General features: G+C 37.5%; 3 protein-coding genes, 1 long non-coding RNA gene and 2 pseudogenes across 5 annotated transcripts in view; 3 read left to right on the forward strand and 3 right to left on the reverse strand.

Annotated features, from left to right (window-relative positions):
• LOC135714905 (uncharacterized) overlaps positions 1 to 2,580 on the reverse strand; it is a 44,568-nt gene extending 41,988 nt beyond the window's left edge. Inside the window, exons 1-2 of the long non-coding RNA XR_010518900.1 lie at positions 2,392 to 2,580; positions 2,259 to 2,327 (exon numbers count right to left, since the gene is read on the reverse strand). This is a non-coding gene — a long non-coding RNA (uncharacterized LOC135714905). The remainder of the gene's footprint in view (positions 1 to 2,258; positions 2,328 to 2,391) is intronic.
• An 8,028-nt stretch (positions 2,581 to 10,608) lies between these two features.
• On the forward strand, positions 10,609 to 12,132 carry LOC135714898 (uncharacterized; annotated as a pseudogene).
• A 119-nt stretch (positions 12,133 to 12,251) lies between these two features.
• On the reverse strand, positions 12,252 to 13,337 carry LOC135714899 (uncharacterized). Its single transcript, XM_065238310.1, has one exon. It carries the CDS (start codon positions 13,335 to 13,337, stop codon positions 12,264 to 12,266), a length of 1,074 nt encoding a protein of 357 aa, XP_065094382.1. The 3' UTR covers positions 12,252 to 12,263.
• A 244-nt stretch (positions 13,338 to 13,581) lies between these two features.
• LOC135714907 (uncharacterized) lies at positions 13,582 to 15,131 on the forward strand (annotated as a pseudogene).
• Positions 15,132 to 15,227: 96 nt separating this feature from the next.
• On the reverse strand, positions 15,228 to 16,461 carry LOC135714906 (uncharacterized). The gene has a single exon (XM_065238317.1). The coding sequence runs from the start codon at positions 16,307 to 16,309 to the stop codon at positions 15,236 to 15,238; it is 1,074 nt and encodes a 357-aa protein (XP_065094389.1). The 5' UTR covers positions 16,310 to 16,461; the 3' UTR covers positions 15,228 to 15,235.
• A 3,522-nt stretch (positions 16,462 to 19,983) lies between these two features.
• The window catches only part of Atg7 (Autophagy-related 7), a 79,979-nt gene continuing 77,954 nt past the window's right edge, over positions 19,984 to 22,008 (forward strand). For both annotated transcript variants that reach the window (XM_065238316.1, XM_065238314.1), the window contains exons 1-4: positions 19,984 to 20,189; positions 20,485 to 20,680; positions 20,736 to 21,091; positions 21,152 to 21,346. In XM_065238316.1, the coding sequence (XP_065094388.1) occupies positions 19,993 to 20,189; positions 20,485 to 20,680; positions 20,736 to 21,091; positions 21,152 to 21,346 (944 nt within the window). In that variant the 5' untranslated portion in view covers positions 19,984 to 19,992. The remainder of the gene's footprint in view (positions 20,190 to 20,484; positions 20,681 to 20,735; positions 21,092 to 21,151; positions 21,347 to 22,008) is intronic.

Here is a 22,008-nt window from a genome sequence, read left to right on the forward strand (position 1 = left end):
GGAGTTCAGATCATTTATTCTACTAGATCAACCATGACTGGGATGAAGTCTGTAGTATCAAAATATGTCCACAGATTCATAGTGTCTATATGGATAATGTTTCAGGAAAATTACGTATCAGTTAATAATATCACTGTTAAAGAAATTTTTATGACTCTTGAAAGTCTCGATGCCGGCAAAGGACCTGGTCCTGATGAAAAAAATAGCAACTAGTTTTGTTAAACCATTGTTTTGGCTTTACAATTTATCTCTCAAAACAGGTGATTTTCCAAAAATTTGGAAGAAATCATTTTTAGTCCCAATATTAAATCTGGCAAACGGTCATACATTAAAAACTATAGAGGTATTGCAATTATGTTATGCATTCCTAAAATGTTTGAAGCAATTGTTAACCAGAAAATATTTAACCAGGTTAAGCATCGCATTTCAAATAATCAACATGGTTTTTTTTAAAGGTCGGTCAACGTCTACTAATCTGTTGGAATTTGTAAACTTTTCTATTGAAGCAATGGATAGAGTTAATACTGTTTCATATACACTGACTTAAGTAAGGCCTTTGACAGAGTAGACATTCCCTTACTTCTTTTTAAATTAAAACGTTTAGGTATGACAAGTACACTTTTAAAATGGATTGGATCATACTTGACAGAAAGAATACAGATGGTCCACTTTAAAGGAAAAATGTCCTCGCCAGTTCCACAGGGATCTCATTTAGGTCCTTTATTATTTATTTTATTTGTGGATGATGTGAAGTTTGTGTTGAATCGTTTAAATCTGCTCATATATGCTGACGTTATGAAACTGTACATGGAAATCTTTAACAATAATGATTTGCTACATTTTAAAAATGAAATTAATGTTTTCTATAATTTTCATGATTTCCTTTGTTAATGATATTATCTCACAACGCGTTAATTCAGAAAAATATTAGCAAGATTAAATTTTTACGTACCATCACGCATGTTAAGAACTCGAAATGTATTTCAACTGTCATCTCACAGAACGAATTATAGTAAAAATGGACCAATTAAAAGAATGATGAGAGTGTATAATAATTATTGTGAGCATATAGATCTAACGATGTCTAATGATACAGTAAGGAGAACACTAACTGCTAGGATTTCATCTCGTTAAGTTTAAAACAATTTTTTTTTTTTAGATATTTGTATATGCAGTCTACATTTACTGACAATTTCAAATAAAACGTATGTAGCATGTAAGGAAACAGCACTATTAAAAAAAGGTCTACACTGATTGACGACAAATAAATAATTATATATAATATATAATATATAAATAATACCAGATGATCTAGGTTCTCCAAATCGTCCTGCAGTTCAGATGATTTGTTTTACTAGATCAACAAAGACTAGGATAATATCTGTAGTATCGAAATATCGATTTGGAAATCCTAGAACAATTGGCATACGCGAAAATAGGTTGGCATGATCCACATAGACACTGCAAATTTGTTTGGGCATATTTCGATACTACAGATATTGAATTAGTCTTGGGTGATCTAGTAGAAAAATAATGTATACGTAGCAATAGGTCGGGTACAATCCACATAGACACTTTGAATCTGTTTGGACATATTTCGATACTACAGACATTATTGGAGTCTTGATAGAACAAATCAACTGAACTCAAGGACGATTTCGAGAACCTAGAATATCCGGTATACATGGCAATTACTCGCATATATACGATTCGTTTGTGATTTGACAACGAAAAATGCTATGTTCATATTGGAAAAAAAGGAAAATGTCTCACATTGAACAGACCTCAGGGAATTTCCGTGTAAATCCGGTGTGACTTATGGAATTGAGATCATTTTTCGATTATTTGCAGGGTGTTTGGTTTGAACCGGTAAAAAATTGAGAGCCAAATGAACAACATAATTGATGACAGCAAAATAATCCGGGACGGAAAGGTTACAATGAATTCCACAATTTTTGTGACAGCACATCAGTCCCTTCGCGATTTTCGCAACATCATTTAATGTTTCCGCGATTTTCGCGACTGAAAGTTCAAATTCGCGAAATCCGCGCCTGTTGTAACAACCCTGGAGATCGGATTCGCAAATCAATTTTCCACATGCTAAATTTGTATTATGTTGCTGCTTTGGTAGCTAAAACCGAAAAGTCAAGTTAATAATTAATTATTCCGTCTTGAACAGCATACCCCTGATTCTATCGCATGCAGCGTTTGGTTCAAAGCGAAGATAAACATTCGATTTAATTTTTTTGAATAATTACCTTGTTCTACTTTTTTCCCATTAACATCGCGACACTCTCCAGGCAGAGAAACAACATTTCCATATGCTCCTTTGTCAAAAGCAAAAAAAAAACTGAATTAGAAGTACATTACTATTTTGATTCCAAAATTTACCTTCTGCAATCCTAATAAGCCATACAATCCATATACATAGAACAAACAAAAAATTTAAAATTCGGTTTCCCATGAATTGTTTCTCTATCAGACACATTTTATAAGCGAAATTTTGGTACAAATAATTCGAAGCTAATATAATAGGAAAAACTTCACTCCTTAGTAATTAATAGTGAGAGGAAAAGCGCATACGCTTGCGCGTCAAGAGCTAAGAGAAGAGGTGACAATAGATCAGTGCACGGTCCCTAACCTCACTTTTTGCTCCCTATCATTTTGCTTCTGAGTAAAAGAGATAGCAACGAATGGGAGCCAAAACAAACCACCCAAAACTGTCAAAACTTACGGGTGAGAGAAGAGTGCGGCAAATCTTCGTGAACTGATCAATACGGGGGCGAAAATGAACCACTTTTCTGTCAAACGTGAACCAGCTCCTGATTGGCCGATTTCATGTGCTTAAGATAGAGATAGAGACAGATAAAGATAGAGATAGAGATAGAAATAAAAGAGGAAGAAGCCAATTGTCACCTCTTCCTCTTAGGTCAAGAGTGCAATATTAGCGTAGACGGCATTACTACAACTCTTTACTCCAATAGGAAAATCCCATAAACAACTGTCATTCTGTGCGTGAAACCGTGAAACATAACGGCCAATTATTTATCCCTGCACAGAGAAAAAATACTACCCAAAATTTGAGTTCTTTTTACTTAATATTGACTTCAGCCTCTCACTTGCACTCGTTATTGTTGTCAAAAAAGGAACAAGAGATTCGACCCAACTATATTGGCGTCTTGCAGTGAAACTTTTCCAAGCTTTCGCCACCTACATTTCGAAGTGAGAACTACTAGAAGGAGGATAGTTTCCAAATTTTCCAAGTAAAACAGACGCTTTTTGGGGCAAATCGGTCCATTAAGAAAAACTAATAATTTCCCGTGGAAACTTTTGCTTGAATCGTGTAAGAAAACGTGTTTGAAAACTATTTGTTATTATTTCGGTATGGATCGGAGATGTTTTCATGGCAAATTATGCATAACAAGTTTGCACCCACAGGGAGAGGTTACCTCCTGCGCAGCTGCATTTTTCAGAAAATGGTAAATATGTGAGATTTACACTAAGATGAAAGTGGAAATTAAGTTCATTTACTTATGAAAGGTTGTATCATGCTGGTGGTAATGGAGAATTGGTTGTATAGGACGCCAATATTAAATAAATGTTCATTTTGGCCTTTTCTAAGAAAACATATTGATACTCACAATTTTCGACGGAAAACGCAACGGAACTTGCTTTACTCAACACGCACCATACTATAAAATGGTGCTAGATGGTCTTCAAAGTGATAACAAGAATACAAATCATCTTTATTTTGAGTAATTGAGCAATTTACTACTGTTTACATCATATTTACAATGCAGCATTGATGGAGCCGCGAAATGAAATGAATATATCTAATGAAAGTTCAACTGGAAAAGTCAAAGATGCATATCAGTCTGATCGTGAAAACGTTTTCTTCTTCAATTCGAATGTTATATTGGAAGGATTTTACACAGGCTTGATGAAAATTATTAGCGAATTCGTTTATTATCGGGGTTGGAACCAGTTCCAACCCAGTGCGAAACCGAACTATTTGTCAGTGCGAACCTCAACCTGAGCTATGTTTTAAAAACAAACGAGCAAACTGACGTTTGTCAGAAAACAAGCAGACCCAATCTTGATACCCGATCCAGGTTGGAACTGAATAATAAACGAATTCGCTATATGATTTAACGCTAATTTTCACGAATTTTATATGCAGTCTGTCAACATTATCATCATCATGCAGTGGCGACATCTGCGTTGAGATTTTACACATGATCCAACGTTACGTCACACTATATTATGCACATCGTGATAATGAAAGACCTGACTTGTTTCCTTCTGCCTCACCAATCACTTTGATCACAGCAATTGCGATTCTCCGTCGGTTCGTTTTGCTGCGCGAGTGAAAGTTTTGAACGTCGGAGGTTCTTTTCTACTAACTACCGCTGCTACCTAAAGACAACTTTATTAAATCAATAATTCCATAGAACCTAGCACTCGCGAAAAGTGTCCACTATGCAAGTCCGGAGTCCAATCGATCGCCCGATTGCGGAATGCTGATGAAGCTCGCTGCTGTTGCCGTTCTGTGCATCCGTCCTAGATGCTGGCGAAAGCACCGACGATGGAATTTGCCAAGTGCGGTTGGCACCGGCGTTAACTCGCCCCTCCTTAGTGATGAACCTCCAGGGGCATCGTATATCCAAATGAAGATGTACTTAGGTTTCCAACGTTTTTTCCAGGTTCCGATTTTCCACGATGATCGTTGGTGTTTGGCATCGTCTCTAGTTTGATATTTGTTGTTCTGCGGGAGAAAATGCTGAGGAAAATAATGATACCGTTCATGGGGAGGATGGTTATCCCTCCAAAAAGGGACCAGTGTGGGAAATGCAGACTGGAATTTTTTAACGGAGTAAGTCCAAATCTTTCCGTGTTTCTGTTTGCAGTTTGTGGAGATGTTCTATACTAAGGTTCAATATATGACTGTCCTTGGAAATAGCTATTCCGTCCAGATGAAGATGGACCGGATTTCCAGCAGTGGTTCGAGTTCTGCCGGCATACGAAATGTTGATTCGTATGGTGCAATTCTCGTATCGAATCAGATATGATCCAGTGAGAATTCTTTCATTGGTGCTGCAATCTGATGATAGGGTGAAATTGCTCATTGAATTCACCAGTAAATAATACTTATCGATGGGAACAATCTCCTGCTGTATGGAATTTGATGAATAGTTGCAAATGGCTGGTTTCGTATCTATTAGGTTTGGTATACATGTAGACTCGGTTACTTCAATGTCCTCAATTCGATAAATGATGGGTTCTAGGTTCTTGACGATAAATTTCTGTGTCGGATGGATCAGGAAAGATCTCTCTGTGGTGTGGATTTGTTGTTGGTTGTGGAATGTTGGGAAAACATAGATTCTACGAAAAATTCTGGGGTCTAACTTCGGCATCTTGATGAATAATACGATCTCCTTGCGGTTGGTGGCGATTGCTGTCTTGGCATAGGTTACGACTTCGGAATTTGAGTGAACTGTAATATTTTCTTTCTCTAAATCTCTCCTAAACATTTCAATTTCATTTTTTGATAGAATTTTTTTCATTTAATAATTCTACTTTTGCTAAGGCTATAGTATCAATAATGTTTATTTTATCATTTTATTCCTTAAGGTTGAAAAGAATATTTCCGAAGTTTTTGAATTGAACAGTTGAATAGCATCTTTTGTTTTAAATACTGTCTCTTTTAACTGTAATGCCATTTCTCGGTTAATCTTTACTTGTATATTGTTATTTGCTACGAGATTGTTAATGGTTCAATAGATTAACTTTAAATCATCTGCGTCGGGGGATCCGGCTATAAATTTCCAAACTTTTCCTACTGCGTCCCAACGTTTCTGTCTCTTGGTTTGTAAAATAGTTCCTAGTGAGAGGTTTATGTCGTCAAATTTTTGGACTATCATATCTGTAAACTGCGTTTTTCCTACTTTATCAAATTTATCTCTCAAATCGGTTACATGGTGGTTCAAGATTTCTATGTTAAAATTATGTAGGTAATAATAGGAATGAATCTGAATTCTGCTAACACCTTTCTTTTGTATTTGTAGCGTCCATGTTTGTCTCAATAGTATTGGAAGTATAAAGATTGTCAACATCTTCCGTTGAACTTTTGAGGAAGATTTTGGGATGGTCTTCGCTGGGAACTTCTGCCTGTGGAGAGAAACCAGGCAGTCACTTCGGGGTTGTCCTGTTTGCTGCGATGCTACTAGGGGCCCTGATGACGATCGAGCCGGATGGCTACGGTGTCCTGATTTCTGCTTTGGTTGCTACGGTGGGGCTGGTGGTACCCGTTTGTGATATGTGCTTGGCTCCTTGGACCAATCGCTGGAATCTGTGATATTCCACTTTTGAGGATGTTTCGCACTAGCACTGAGTTTACGATTTTGAACGCGGAACTTATACGATTTCCACTTCGGCAGGTCCCTATTCAGGCGCCAGTTAAAGTTTTGAACGTCGGAGGTTCTTTTTAAAAAAGATCTACTCACTACTGATGCTACCTAAAGACTACTTTATTCAATCAATAATTCCTACAGAGAACCTAGCACTCGCGAAAAGTGTCCACTATGCAAGTCCGGAGTCCAATCGATCGCCCGATTGCGGAATGCTGATGAAGCTCGCTGCTGTTGCCGTTCTGTGCATCCATCCTAGATGCTGACGAAAGCACCGACGATGGAATTTGCCAAGTGCGGTTGGCACCGGCGTTAACTCGCGCACGTTTTCTGCGTTCCTTCAGATGTCGTGCACCATTGTACCTTACAATGTTACATCCGTTCATGTAATGTTGTTCGCAAAATCGGTGTATATCACAAAGCGTAATATTACACAGCCTGCGGAATGTCCCAGTCCCAGTCGCTGCAGCCGGATTATCTGAGCCATAAAATCCTCATCACGCCTTCTTTCGGAAGGGAAGTGAAGCCGTTTCCGGTTCATGAGTTGATGAGTCGATAGGTAGGGTCCAGGTATGAGAGCTAGCTCGCTGGCGTTGGTAGCATTGGTACTCAGCATGGAAAACCAGATCGACGGAAAACAAATCAAAGGAAGAAAGAAAAAAAGAAATGAGATTAACAGAACTATATCTGTACAAGTTCGGAATAAGTTTCATATTTTTGAATTTTCTGCAGAGTTTTAAACTTTTATCGAACAGTCCGCAATTAAAAAACCCAGTAAAAACATTACTGACTGGATTAGTGTGTATATGTTATGTGCAACTTATCTGTTGTAATATTCAACGAATTGGTTCGGTATTGGTGCACAATCGCATAAATTGTTTCGTCCACGTCTTTGGAGTCGTCAGCAACATCTTGAAGCGCTGCCAATAGTTTTACGAATTTAATATCAATTGCAGCCGAGCAGACTCCGGCATCCTTAAGGCAGAAGAAGAAGTGGGATATTCCCGCCGTACAACGTACCATCGTTACATGGTTTAGATCGCCACGGGCTCTAACCCATCCGGAAGCAACTTCTAAACTAATGTAAACTGTCGTAAGGATGCAAATAAATAAGAGTTTATAAGAGTTTCTGCAATCGGTTGTGTTGGTGCTTATTTATTGGTTGAAATGTTATGAAAGAACATATATTTAGATGTATAGTTTTTATGCAAATATTTATTGTGAAGTATGCGGTTTATGTATTCGATGCCATAACGTATTAACAATAAAAAAAACTTTAAGAAATCATTTAGCACACCCTAAAATGCCGGACCAATCGCATGATGCAGATACCACAGACAAACAGACATAATACATTTCTCACTGTAAAACATCGTCGCTAAAACATTACCGCCATCTGTTGAGTACACTGTGGTGGGCACTACGCTGAACAGATGGTGGTAGTGTGTAAACGTCAAACGCAAGGGAATTGACTATGCGCGCCACAGGTGGTGGTACTACCAACTACGATACTTTTAAATTTTCCGTTAAATGCTTGTTCGATGAACAACTTTCGAGTGTTATGTCTGTTTGTCTGTGCAGATACCATCTAAAAAATGTCTCGATTTAGTTTTAATAGTAAAATGTCCTCCCGCATAAACGCGAACCATAAATTGACCTTACCGATAATGGTTATAAATTGTTTATAATCCCTCCTTAACTTTAACTGAAATGGTTTTGGAACCTTACATGAACGTTTGTGTGATAAAGTTTTAACCTTATGTATTATGGTTTTTAGGAAGCGGACCTTACAAATAATGGGTTGTTAAGACCCATTACCATTTCAAATTCTTGTTTTCTCCATACATTTTCGGAAAGAGAACTATATTAGAACGTTTTTACTTATGGTTTGAGAACATTAATGGTTATGGTTATGGTAGTCAGTAAGGCCCATGAATGGTTTTGTAACATCGATCAACTTTATGTGGAATATATCGCGAATTGGTTGCCTGTAAATTAATAATTATCAGTTCGCGATATATTCCACGTAAAGTTGAGCGATAATACAAAACGATTAATGGACCTTACTGACTACCATAACCATAACCATTAATGTTCTCAAACCATAAGTAAAAACGTTCTTATATAGTTCTCTTTCCGAAAATGTATGGAGAAAACAAGAATTTGGAATGGTAATGGTTCTTAACGACCCATTATTTGTAAGGTCCGCTTCCTAAAAACCATAATACATAAGGTTAAAACTTTATCACACAAACGTTCATGTAAGGTTCCAAAACCATTTCAGTTAAAGTTTAGGAGGGATTATAAACAATTTATAACCATTATCGGTAAGGTCAAGTGATGGTTTGCGTTTATGCGGGCTCCAATGCACCTCCAATTATTCAAAATTGAGTTTTTATGTTTACTCAATTTTACCTAGCCCCTATTCTGTATTCTGTTATTTGAATGGACCTTACTGACTACCATAACCATAACCATTAATGTTCTCAAACCATAAGTAAAAACGTTCTTATATAGTTCTCTTTCCGAAAATGTATGGAGAAAACAAGAATTTGGAATGGTAATGGTTCTTAACGACCCATTATTTGTAAGGTCCGCTTCCTAAAAACCATAATACATAAGGTTAAAACTTTATCACACAAACGTTCATGTAAGGTTCCAAAACCATTTCAGTTAAAGTTTAGGAGGGATTATAAACAATTTATAACCATTATCGGTAAGGTCAAGTGATGGTTTGCGTTTATGCGGGCTCCAATGCACCTCCAATTATTCAAAATTGAGTTTTTATGTTTACTCAATTTTACCTAGCCCCTATTCTGTATTTCGTTCGAAACGAAATTCCTGAAAAAAAAATTTTTGTACGGGAATTTCGTTTTGAACGAAATACACAATAGAGGTGATAGTTTCGGAAATAGTGCGCGTCATTGCGCGAATACATCGCACTACTTTCGAAACTATGTATAACGTATAGTACGAGAGTAAATTCAACTGTACCGATGGTAAAATCTATTGTAAATGATTGTTATTTCAATAAACAAAATAATCATTTGTTTTCATATGCCAATTATTTAAAAATAGCATCTCTACACAGAGATAATTTGGATTGGGCAGAGATATAAAATATATAAGCAATACATTTCATGTTGCAAGTCTGAATCGATGTACACTGGAGTCGCTTTTTACGCGGGTGATACGTCCCGCGTAAAAAAAAACCGCGTAAAAAAAACCGCGTAAATTCCGGAATCCGCGTAAAAAAAAAACCGCGTAAATTCCGAAATACGCGTAAAAAAAAACCGAGTAAAAAAAGACCGTGTAAGAAAAAACCGCGTAAAAAGCGATATACCGCGTAAATTCTGAAATCCGCGTAAAAAAAAACCAAAATCCGCGTAAAAAAAAACCGCGTGAATTCCGGAATCCGCGTAAAAAAAAACCGCGTAAATTCCGAAATCCGCGTAAAAAAAAACCGCGTAAAAAAAACCGTGTAAAAAAAAACCGCGTAAAAAGCGACTCCAGTGTATATAGATTATATACATTTTCTATAATTTTTAAAGCATAACCACAAAACTATTTTGGGCCGATCAAGCAGAAAACATCAAATAAATCCATGATTTCAGAGTTAACAAGTCAATTATGGGTTTGGTACGATACTTTAGTCAATTAGCTATCGAACAAAGTCAATGAGAATGCGTGATTTGAAGCTTTGCACCCATAATTCACAAAAACAAAAGAAGCGCTCCGACCGAATCAATTTTTATCTTCATCCGATAGGCCGAAGTGAATTCAATGGCGTTTCAATACGTTAGCCGAGTTTAGAATCCGTAGGCCGAGTTTGGCATCAAGAAGCAGTGTTAGACTTTTGACAATATCTCAACGATTTCTCTTTATTAAATCTTACGGTACGTACAGAAAGGTAAATAAATTTGGAAGCCATCAGTAAGAATAACATTTCGTTTGATGCTAAACTGTGCTAGATTAAGAAAGACTAAGTGCGTGTTTTGCTTAATAGACCGGAAAGGGGGTAGTTAACCCTACTAAGAATATCCTCTAATTATATGTACTGCTTGGAAGCCTCACCCAAACTAAGAATTATTTCCAAATAAGGCAAACTCTTGTGGAATAATTCTGCCATTTCCATCTCGCTAAACTTCTCTATATATTGTCTATTCGATAGAAATTCAGAAGGAGGGCGCAACTACCCGAATTCCTATTTAACTTGCGAAACGCACACTAAAAAAACTTCTCACATTACAGTAAATAAAATTCAGAATCTAAACGCGTAAGAAAACATTATCAGCTAATCTAGACACATCAATTTAGTCTGTTGACATTTCAAAGTATTTAATTCACCATTCTAATGTTTAAAACATCTTATATTCCATGTAATAAGCTCCCTTTTTATCGAAAGTGTTTTTTTTCTTTGAGTGTGCGTAAAACGTAAGTATTGTGAGGTACTTCTGATTAGCGTGTTGTTTTTGTTGTCAATTATTCTTCACAGTCTGAAATCAGTTTTGTCAATTTGCTCCTTGTTATTGTTTTTATCCGGTGAAAATGGACGGGTAAGTTTATTAAAAATTTACTATGAAATTTAAGACAATTAGTTTATCTTAATGTAGGGTTTATTTTTACAGTTCGTACGGACCGGAAGAATACCTTGAGGAAGAAGATGGTTATCAAGACGGCAACCCACTCGAAGGTACCAGCAACATCGACTCCAGTGCTGGTGGAAATGTTGACGATACGGACATGCCATCAGTACATCAGACAGCGACTCAGGAAATGAACTTTGACATTGAGTTTTCTGGATCGGATGATGAAGGAGTGCAGTCAAAATTCTGCTTCAATGGGATCTATGTTCAGCGTTTATATAAATAAAAGCCAGCTGCGGCCAAAGGAAGTAACCCAAACACTTGTGAATGGGAATTCACTCGAGGAGATACTTCAATGCATTTGGAAACAAGCTTGCAAACTGGTACGTCGACAGGTGATCTTCGAAGAAGAAATTCCTCACTGGTCGGAAAAACAAGATCCAGAATTTGAGGACATCGATAAATTCGTTTCGCTACAAGATACGGTGAAGAAAAAGATCTATGCAACATCACGTATCACACCACGGCTGCTGGTGTCATGGAGGAGCAAATCTATTAAGATATTCGTGTATGCTTATTCCACGAATATTGAATCATTAGGTCAGTATCAATTAGTAATGCGAAGATTGATTGCACCTCAAAACCCTGACCGCTCAGGGGCGCATTCAACTAGGGATGACTCAGTATTAGCTAGTGAGCTACGAAGCAGTCATTCCCACATTGAGGGACACTTCAGTTCCTGGATGCTGTGGGCAAACTTGATCAATTCAGCTCCAGCCCACAACCGTGATCGAATGTTGCAAGCTGAATCTCCTCCTATCGAGTTGTCCAAATACTTTCGCTGGACTGGTGTCTCGGAAGCGGCTCGACTACAATCTGTTCATCGGAGTATGGTTGCTGCCCAAACAAATAATGATGCATGGTGCCGTGATATGACTGATCTTTCGAATGACTTAAACATGGCTCTTAATATCTTGCAAGGAATGAAACAGAAAATAGACAGCATGTCCGCCAGAGGATCGGTGAATTCTGAACTATTTACAGCGATGGAATCGGTTACGCGACCGGAAGAATCAAACCTTAGTCGTGAGATAGCCGAGAAGGTGACTGATTGCGAGGATGTGGATCATGCGGGATGATTATGAAAATAAGCCCGTTGTGTGGAATTATCACATGTACTCTTTTTTTTTTATCAAAATATAACAAATATAACAATGCAACTGTTTTAAACATTCCTTTTATTCATCAAATATACGACTGCTCATGACTTTCATTCAGGAATAATATTGAAATCCATATATTTAGGGTCTTGGTCCAGACCTTTTTCTGCAAGAAAAACGCCCCCAGGTAAGTATCCACAGTATTCGAATATCTGCTTACACTCATAGACTTTGAATGCACTCATAGCTGCACAAACTTCTTTCAAAATGGAGCCAGTCTCTCGGTAATTCCTTCTAAGGTACGCCTTAATTAAGCCAAAGATAATCTCTATAGGGTTAAAAAATGGGCAATATGGTGGTAGAAATATCGGTATGATGCCAATAGAGCGAAAATATCTTATGATATTGGCGTCGCAATGGATGCGAGCACCATCCAAAACCCAAATAGAGTGAAACCCAGGATACCGTTGTACATGGGGATTATTTATAGCAAAGTTTCGACAACATCTGAAAAATTTATGCTGGTTGAATGTTCCTTCCGTCCAGAAACTATCTAGCATACCATTGATTCCTAGAAAACATAAGAAAGAAACCCTAGGCTTTCTACAGAATTCCCCGCGATAAATAAGTTTCTGGCCAACAACTCCGTAGCCTTTTTTGCGCAGCATATCCTTATTGTCAATACTAACCTCGTCTAGGAAAACCAGGTTAAACAAGTCCCATGGAACTGCAAGCATTTCCTTAACAAACCGGACTATCTCATCCTCTCTGATCTGGATAGCCCTTCTTTCGATAGTCTTCCAGGTCAATCCAGATTCATGCAATATTGTGCAAATAGATGACACACTTATCGATAGCAGAAATCGCTGTTGGAATCGCTGTTTCGCTTCGTCCAAAAACAAGAAAGGCTCGTTTTGATATAGGTTGACAAGCCAATCACGCATATCGGTGCTGAATTTCTTAAACACTTGCAGGCGCTGCTTCCTTCGGAAAATTCCATCTCGCTCGTACTTGAAGAACCACTCGTAAATAGTTGATCGGCATTTTCCATAAATGATACTAAGATCCTTCTTCGATATCCCGAGAAAATAATGGCCGTAAAGCGCATGATAAACCGTGTTACTGCTGGCGTGTTGACCACGAATATTCTGAATAATTATGTTAGATTTTGTGTTTGGCTTCATATTAAATAGAGGACAATTTTTAATCAAAAATCTTGTGCGATGGGATCAAGCTAACAAAAAAAACATTATTTATTTGCAAATCCACCTGGTGACAACAGTAATGACAGAACTTTGACATTAACACGTCAAACCACATTGTCGCGACTGAACGTCGGGTCGCAAGTCGCGCTAGCGTGGTCCGGTTTAGTGGCGGCCCGACAAGTCTATTCGATAGAAATTCAGAAGGAGGGCGCAACTACCCGAATTCCTATTTAACTTGCGAAACGCACACTAAAAAAACTTCTCACATTACAGTAAATAAAATTCAGAATCTAAACGCGTAAGAAAACATTATCAGCTAATCTAGACACATCAATTTAGTCTGTTGACATTTCAAAGTATTTAATTCACCATTCTAATGTTTAAAACATCTTATATTCCATGTAATAAGCTCCCTTTTTATCGAAAGTGTTTTTTTTCTTTGAGTGTGCGTAAAACGTAAGTATTGTGAGGTACTTCTGATTAGCGTGTTGTTTTTGTTGTCAATTATTCTTCACAGTCTGAAATCAGTTTTGTCAATTTGCTCCTTGTTATTGTTTTTATCCGGTGAAAATGGACGGGTAAGTTTATTAAAAATTTACTATGAAATTTAAGACAATTAGTTTATCTTAATGTAGGGTTTATTTTTACAGTTCGTACGGACCGGAAGAATACCTTGAGGAAGAAGATGGTTATCAAGACGGCAACCCACTCGAAGGTACCAGCAACATCGACTCCAGTGCTGGTGGAAATGTTGACGATACGGACATGCCATCAGTACATCAGACAGCGACTCAGGAAATGAACTTTGACATTGAGTTTTCTGGATCGGATGATGAAGGAGTGCAGTCAAAATTCTGCTTCAATGGGATCTATGTTCAGCGTTTATATAAATAAAAGCCAGCTGCGGCCAAAGGAAGTAACCCAAACACTTGTGAATGGGAATTCACTCGAGGAGATACTTCAATGCATTTGGAAACAAGCTTGCAAACTGGTACGTCGACAGGTGATCTTCGAAGAAGAAATTCCTCACTGGTCGGAAAAACAAGATCCAGAATTTGAGGACATCGATAAATTCGTTTCGCTACAAGATACGGTGAAGAAAAAGATCTATGCAACATCACGTATCACACCACGGCTGCTGGTGTCATGGAGGAGCAAATCTATTAAGATATTCGTGTATGCTTATTCCACGAATATTGAATCATTAGGTCAGTATCAATTAGTAATGCGAAGATTGATTGCACCTCGAAACCCTGACCGCTCAGGGGCGCATTCAACTAGGGATGACTCAGTATTAGCTAGTGAGCTACGAAGCAGTCATTCCCACATTGAGGGACACTTCAGTTCCTGGATGCTGTGGGCAAACTTGATCAATTCAGCTCCAGCCCACAACCGTGATCGAATGTTGCAAGCTGAATCTCCTCCTATCGAGTTGTCCAAATACTTTCGCTGGACTGGTGTCTCGGAAGCGGCTCGACTACAATCTGTTCATCGGAGTATGGTTGCTGCCCAAACAAATAATGATGCATGGTGCCGTGATATGACTGATCTTTCGAATGACTTAAACATGGCTCTTAATATCTTGCAAGGAATGAAACAGAAAATAGACAGCATGTCCGCCAGAGGATCGGTGAATTCTGAACTATTTACAGCGATGGAATCGGTTACGCGACCGGAAGAATCAAACCTTAGTCGTGAGATAGCCGAGAAGGTGACTGATTGCGAGGATGTGGATCATGCGGGATGATTATGAAAATAAGCCCGTTGTGTGGAATTATCACATGTACTCTTTTTTTTTATCAAAATATAACAAATATAACAATGCAACTGTTTTAAACATTCCTTTTATTCATCAAATATACGACTGCTCATGACTTTCATTCAGGAATAATATTGAAATCCATATATTTAGGGTCTTGGTCCAGACCTTTTTCTGCAAGAAAAACGCCCCCAGGTAAGTATCCACAGTATTCGAATATCTGCTTACACTCATAGACTTTGAATGCACTCATAGCTGCACAAACTTCTTTCAAAATGGAGCCAGTCTCTCGGTAATTCCTTCTAAGGTACGCCTTAATTAAGCCAAAGATAATCTCTATAGGGTTAAAAAATGGGCAATATGGTGGTAGAAATATCGGTATGATGCCAATAGAGCGAAAATATCTTATGATATTGGCGTCGCAATGGATGCGAGCACCATCCAAAACCCAAATAGAGTGAAACCCAGGATACCGTTGTACATGGGGATTATTTATAGCAAAGTTTCGACAACATCTGAAAAATTTATGCTGGTTGAATGTTCCTTCCGTCCAGAAACTATCTAGCATACCATTGATTCCTAGAAAACATAAGAAAGAAACCCTAGGCTTTCTACAGAATTCCCCGCGATAAATAAGTTTCTGGCCAACAACTCCGTAGCCTTTTTTGCGCAGCATATCCTTATTGTCAATACTAACCTCGTCTAGGAAAACCAGGTTAAACAAGTCCCATGGAACTGCAAGCATTTCCTTAACAAACCGGACTATCTCATCCTCTCTGATCTGGATAGCCCTTCTTTCGATAGTCTTCCAGGTCAATCCAGATTCATGCAATATTGTGCAAATAGATGACACACTTATCGATAGCAGAAATCGCTGTTGGAATCGCTGTTTCGCTTCGTCCAAAAACAAGAAAGGCTCGTTTTGATATAGGTTGACAAGCCAATCACGCATATCGGTGCTGAATTTCTTAAACACTTGCAGGCGCTGCTTCCTTCGGAAAATTCCATCTCGCTCGTACTTGAAGAACCACTCGTAAATAGTTGATCGGCATTTTCCATAAATGATACTAAGATCCTTCTTCGATATCCCGAGAAAATAATGGCCGTAAAGCGCATGATAAACCGTGTTACTGCTGGCGTGTTGACCACGAATATTCTGAATAATTATGTTAGATTTTGTGTTTGGCTTCATATTAAATAGAGGACAATTTTTAATCAAAAATCTTGTGCGATGGGATCAAGCTAACAAAAAAAAACATTATTTATTTGCAAATCCACCTGGTGACAACAGTAATGACAGAACTTTGACATTAACACGTCAAACCACATTGTCGCGACTGAACGTCGGGTCGCAAGTCGCGCTAGCGTGGTCCGGTTTAGTGGCGGCCCGACAATTGATCAGTTCACGAAGATTTGCCGCACTCTTCTCTCACCCGTAAGTTTTGACAGTTTTGGGTGGTTTGTTTTGACTCCCATTCGTTGCTATCTCTTTTACTCAGAAGCAAAATGATAGGGAGCAAAAAGTGAGGTTAGCGACCGTGCACTGATCTATAGCGTGTAGGAAGTTAAAGAAAATTAACGAAATGGTTGGTGGGGATCAAGGTGACTACATATAGGTGTTCTAATGTGTCAAATTCATGATTCAGCCATGTTGGATTTTTGTATGGAACAGCGACCGAGTTTGTTTACAATTTGCTCTAAAACCGCACTTTTCCCCCTCGCGACCTCCTCGCCTATTTAGTGACAAAGCTGTATCACCATTTATATACCCACCATGGTGGGGATGTTGTTCATTTGTCAATTTTTAACTCCCAACCTTGTTCCCAACACAGTTTACCATTTTTGGGTACACGCTAACTTCTGCTTACTCACCAGGTGAGTCGATCGTATACTCACTTTCGTCCGATGTATCGAGTTGTCAAAAATTGAGTAAACGAGAAATGTCAATCTGAGTAAAAGCCACTCAGTAAGCAAAATCCTGGACTTGGAAAAAATGCCAGTCAGTAGAGACACATAAAGATAGAGATAGAGATAGAAATAAAAGAGGAAGAAGCCAATTGTCACCTCTTCCTCTTAGAAAAAAAGCTGTTCCCTAAAGGTCCACCCACATTAGATCCGTTTGCGTTGCGTTGACGTAAATTTGACAGTTAGACAATAAGTTTAGCTGTCACTTTGCCGCAACGCGTCCGATCCGGATCTAATGTGCGTGGGCCTTGAGGAAGAGGTGACAATTGGCTTCTTCCTCTTTTATTTCTATCTCTATCTCTATCTTTATCTGTCTCTATCTCTATCTTACGCACATGAAATCGGCCAATCAGGAGCTGGTTCACGTTTGACCTAAGAGGTTCCAATCGAGCAAAGCGGTGCATTCTGACCAGCTGGGTGGCAGCCCTATCTTGTTTGCCTTGCCTTGAAAAGAGCTAACATCGCTGTGGGCCCGCGAATCGTGGGCCCCACTGACAGCTCATAATTTGTTAACAAATCGAAGATTCAAGCCAGAATTTCAAAAAAGGCGTGACTGATATTTTAGATATTCTTAATATTTTTGCTTACATTTTGTGAAAAATAAACTTAGAACTCATAAAATATTATTTTATGATTTTCTACCACGAAGTCAACCATTTATATGGCATAAAAGGGAAAATAATTTCATTTGATAAAAATAAGACAATTTCAGTCACGCCATTTTTGCAGTTCACATTTGAATTGTGACGTTTCAGATGTTAGTTTCAATAACATGGTGGCATGCCACCCAGCTGATTCTGACGGTTCGATTGGAACAACTTTTGACAGACGTCCATACCAAGGTGGCTACATATAGGTGTTCTAATGTGTCAAATTCGTGATTCAGCCATGTTGGATTTTTGTATCGGACAGCGACCGAGTTTGTTTACAATTTGTTCTAAAACCACATTTTTCCCCCCCGCGACCTCCTCGCCTATATAGTGACAAAGCTGGATCACCCTGGGACGGGACTTGACAATCGGGTAGCGATTTCGAGCCAATTTTCTGTCAAATCCGAGCCAGTTTCTGATTGGTCGATTTGACAGTAGCAATCGTGGAATAAAAAGGAAACAGGGATCGTATCAATCTGGCTGGCAGTGATGCCGGAGTCAATGTTGACGTCAGTGGCGTTGTTAATTGTTTATATTTGCGAAAGGAAAGTTGAAAAATCCAGTGCACTGCCTGTTTTAAGCAATGGATATTGTTGTTGGTTTATGGTTGTTTTTATTGTGTTGAACAAAAATGATGTACAAGCTGCTAAACTGCGGTAGAAACTCCGAATAAAATCCAAATTAAAATAGAATAATATTTTACATTCCTGGCATCATTGGTCAACTCCGTCAAACACCACACACAACTTTCCGAAGGGTATTCTTCAAAAACATTAAGAAGAGTGTTCTCGATTGTCAAGTCCCGTCCCGCACGGTGTTTCGCGAAAACCCATTAATGGGTATAAAAATACCCATTACCGCTAAAAGTGCTCCTCCTCATTTAATGGGTAAACTATGGTTTACTCATAAATGGGTAAATGGGTGGTCTGTCAATAAATTGGTGTTTTTTCACCCATTTTCTTATATTATGTTTACCGTAAAATGGGTGAAAAAATACCCATTTTTACAAATGGAGGATGCAAGCGCTCGTTGATATAAAAAAACTTTCTTAAACATTGAAAATAAATGCAGGTGTTCCGCTCAAATTTTACGCGAAATATTATTATACCATATTGGATAATATGTATTGACTTATCCGTAAGCCTCTCCAATGTTTTGGATTCTAACGTTTTCCAGAGATCGTCTATTTTCGCCAAATCAGTGCTAACATTTGAAAACGGCGCAAAAGCCATTTGTAAACAAATGGTTTGTGGGCCCTTTACTCGCTACCCGAAGAACGCCCACGCAAACCAACAGCATCGTCAGGAAGGGGAAAATTTCCCCTACCCGATGTTGCTGTTGTGTCGCGTGGGTGTACTTCAAGTAGTGAGTAAAGGGCCCACAAACCATTTGTTTACAAATGGCTTTTGTGCCGTTTTCAAATGTTAGCACTGAAATATGCTGCGGACAGTAACTGTTGAGTCGGTGACGGAAATGAGACGATAAAATTTCGAAGTGTTTTTTCACCCATTAATGGGTAAAAAATATACCCATTATTCAGCCATGAACTGATTCTTTAAATGGGAATTTTTCACCCATTTTATGATTTCAAAATTCCCCCATTTTTTGACAGCTGCATACATGGTTTGAAAATGGGTATTTTTTACCCATTAATGGGTTTTCACGAAACACCGTGTGGGTATCACCATTTATATACCCACCATGGTCCATACTTTTACTGGTAGGGCTTTACCTTCACGCTAACTTGAAAGTACCCATTAATGGTTGAAAAAGACCCATTTTGAAGAAAAGTGACTTAACTCATTAAATGAGTAAATTTTTTACCCATTAATGAGTATCTGTTACCTATTAATCAGTAATTGTTAATCATTAATGGGTAACAGATACTCATTAATGGGTAAAATTGTTTAATCATTAATGAGTTAAGCCACTTTTCTTCAAAATGGGTCATTTTTACTCATTAATGAGTACTTTCAAGTTAGCGTGTTGATCCTGCACGCTAACTTGGAAGTACCCATTAATGGTTGAAAAAGACCCATTTTGAAGAAAAGTGGCTTAACTCATTAAATGAGTTAATGTTTTATCCATTAATGAGTAATTGTTAATCATTAATGGGTAACAGATACTCTTTAATGGGTAAAATTGTTTTATCATTAATGAGTTAAGCCACTTTTCTTCAAAATGGGTCTTTTTTACTCATTAATGAGGACTTTCAAGTTAGCGTGTGTGCACAAAATAAAATAAGATCCCGTCAACAATAATGGAGTCCGGCAAAGAAAGGCAGTTGAAATTTGTGCCACCAAAATCGTTTGTTCATCAAAGCTTTTGGTATAAATTGGCAGACATTAAACTAAATATTGATAAACTCCAGGATTCGCCGAAGGAAGTGTACGCCGAAAAGAATTATACTGAGTACTCGAGATTGCTCATAGAAGTAGACTGTACTGCATTTAATAGGTAAGCACTGAAACTAATATTCCTACCCCGAAAAGAAATTTTCAAAACATGTATGTAATGAATTATAAAAACATTAAACTCGAAAACAAATGTTTTAGCAAAAAAAAGTTAGTATAAATGCAAATTAAATTTTGAATACATTTTTTTTTTCTATTTGAATGAGTAGCCATCCTTATAAATAATAAAACCAAATAGATACGTAGTGAAACATCTCTCTTGAAAATATTGTTTAGAAAATTTCTTCTAGATTTGTAAACTCTCCAATAAAATCTTATTCATATTTTTTTATATGCAGGGAATTATCAACCTCGTCGAAAAATTCCAAATGTAAAGGTATTCTTTTGAATACAAACACTATTGAGGAGTTTAGAAGCAAAGATAAGAATGATCTTATAAAACGCTTAAGTGATGATTATTTCAACCAATTACTTTCAAAGGATAAACTTGAAAGCAGTTCCGAGCTGTTTTTCTTTCTACTGTTTTCGTTTGCGGTAAATTATTTTAGTTTTAATTGTTGTTTCAAAAATTAATTATATAATATTTCAGGATTTTAAAGCACATAAATATTACTACTGGTTTGCTTTTCCAGCTTTTCGAGATATAATATATAAATGTCGAAGTGAATGCAAATCTGTATCTTCGATTTTCTCGCAAGACTTACTTGAAAAATTTGAATTACAGTTATGTACTTTTCGAAACAAATTTTCTGAACCAGTATTTATTTTCGATTCAAAATCAGATATCATATTGAAATTATCTGATCTTATTCATCATGATAAAAAAGACGAAAATTTCAAAGACCTCGATCTAACTTCGACTTACATTTGTTGTGATGATCGCTCTGTTGATCAAAATCCTTGTTGGTTACTACGACAGTTATTGGGTTATTTGGTATATGTATGGTAAGTATTTTTGTTTCGAAAAGTCAATAAAATAATAGTCACAAGATTAATTACTTCCAGTCCACTACTAGCAAACAAAGAAATCAAATGCATCTGTCTTCGACAAAAGCTACAGACCAGTGTTGTCCTGCTCATAATAATACCTTCTACGGAAACCAACATAGAACATATCCTCTGGACTGGTTGGGAAGCGAATAAAAACGGAAAGCTAGTACCACAATTGGCTGACATGTCCAAAGTTATGGACCCTGAAATGTATGTTGCTAGTTACAGACTATAAGCTGATATCACCTAACATAGATTATCTTGGTATTAAATGTGATACACAAGGTTGCAAATTTTCATTTCCATGTATTTCGGAATAATGAAATCAAAATTAGTTAAGATCACATGTTTTACTTGTAAGTTACAATGAGATTACATAGTAAGCATTGGGCACATAAAACCTGTAAATTTTGCTTTCTAATAGTCATAATCGGCCATTTCATGATCACTGAGTAATCGAGTTAAAATTGCTGATTGCGACCCTCAGGTTTTATGTGTCAAACACATACTTTGCAGCCTTTTGTATCTTATAAATAAAAAAAAAGATCAACATAACATCGAATGATATAATAATTCCGAAAAACATTTTTTTTATCTGAAGTGAGTATTTGCAACCTTGGTAATATTATGTGTGGCAGGATAATGTTTCAAAATGGGATTTATTCTCCTTTTTACGGCTGTGAGACTGCGCCCATTGATTTAAATCACGGCGGCTTTTTGTTCCAGGATTTGCTTCTCAAGCCTCTGCCATAAAACACTGTGTATGGGTCGGGTTACAGCGCGCTTATGAGCGGCACGCTACCACCGTCACCAGATGAGAATTTAACAATACTCATACATGTGATATTTGCAAAGAAAATTTGTCGTATGAG

This window comes from Ochlerotatus camptorhynchus, unplaced genomic scaffold (genome assembly GCF_037179485.1).
Source record: "Ochlerotatus camptorhynchus isolate MF236.1 unplaced genomic scaffold, CSIRO-AGI_Acam_v1.1 ptg000760l, whole genome shotgun sequence".
Taxonomy (NCBI): Eukaryota; Metazoa; Arthropoda; class Insecta; order Diptera; family Culicidae; genus Ochlerotatus; species Ochlerotatus camptorhynchus.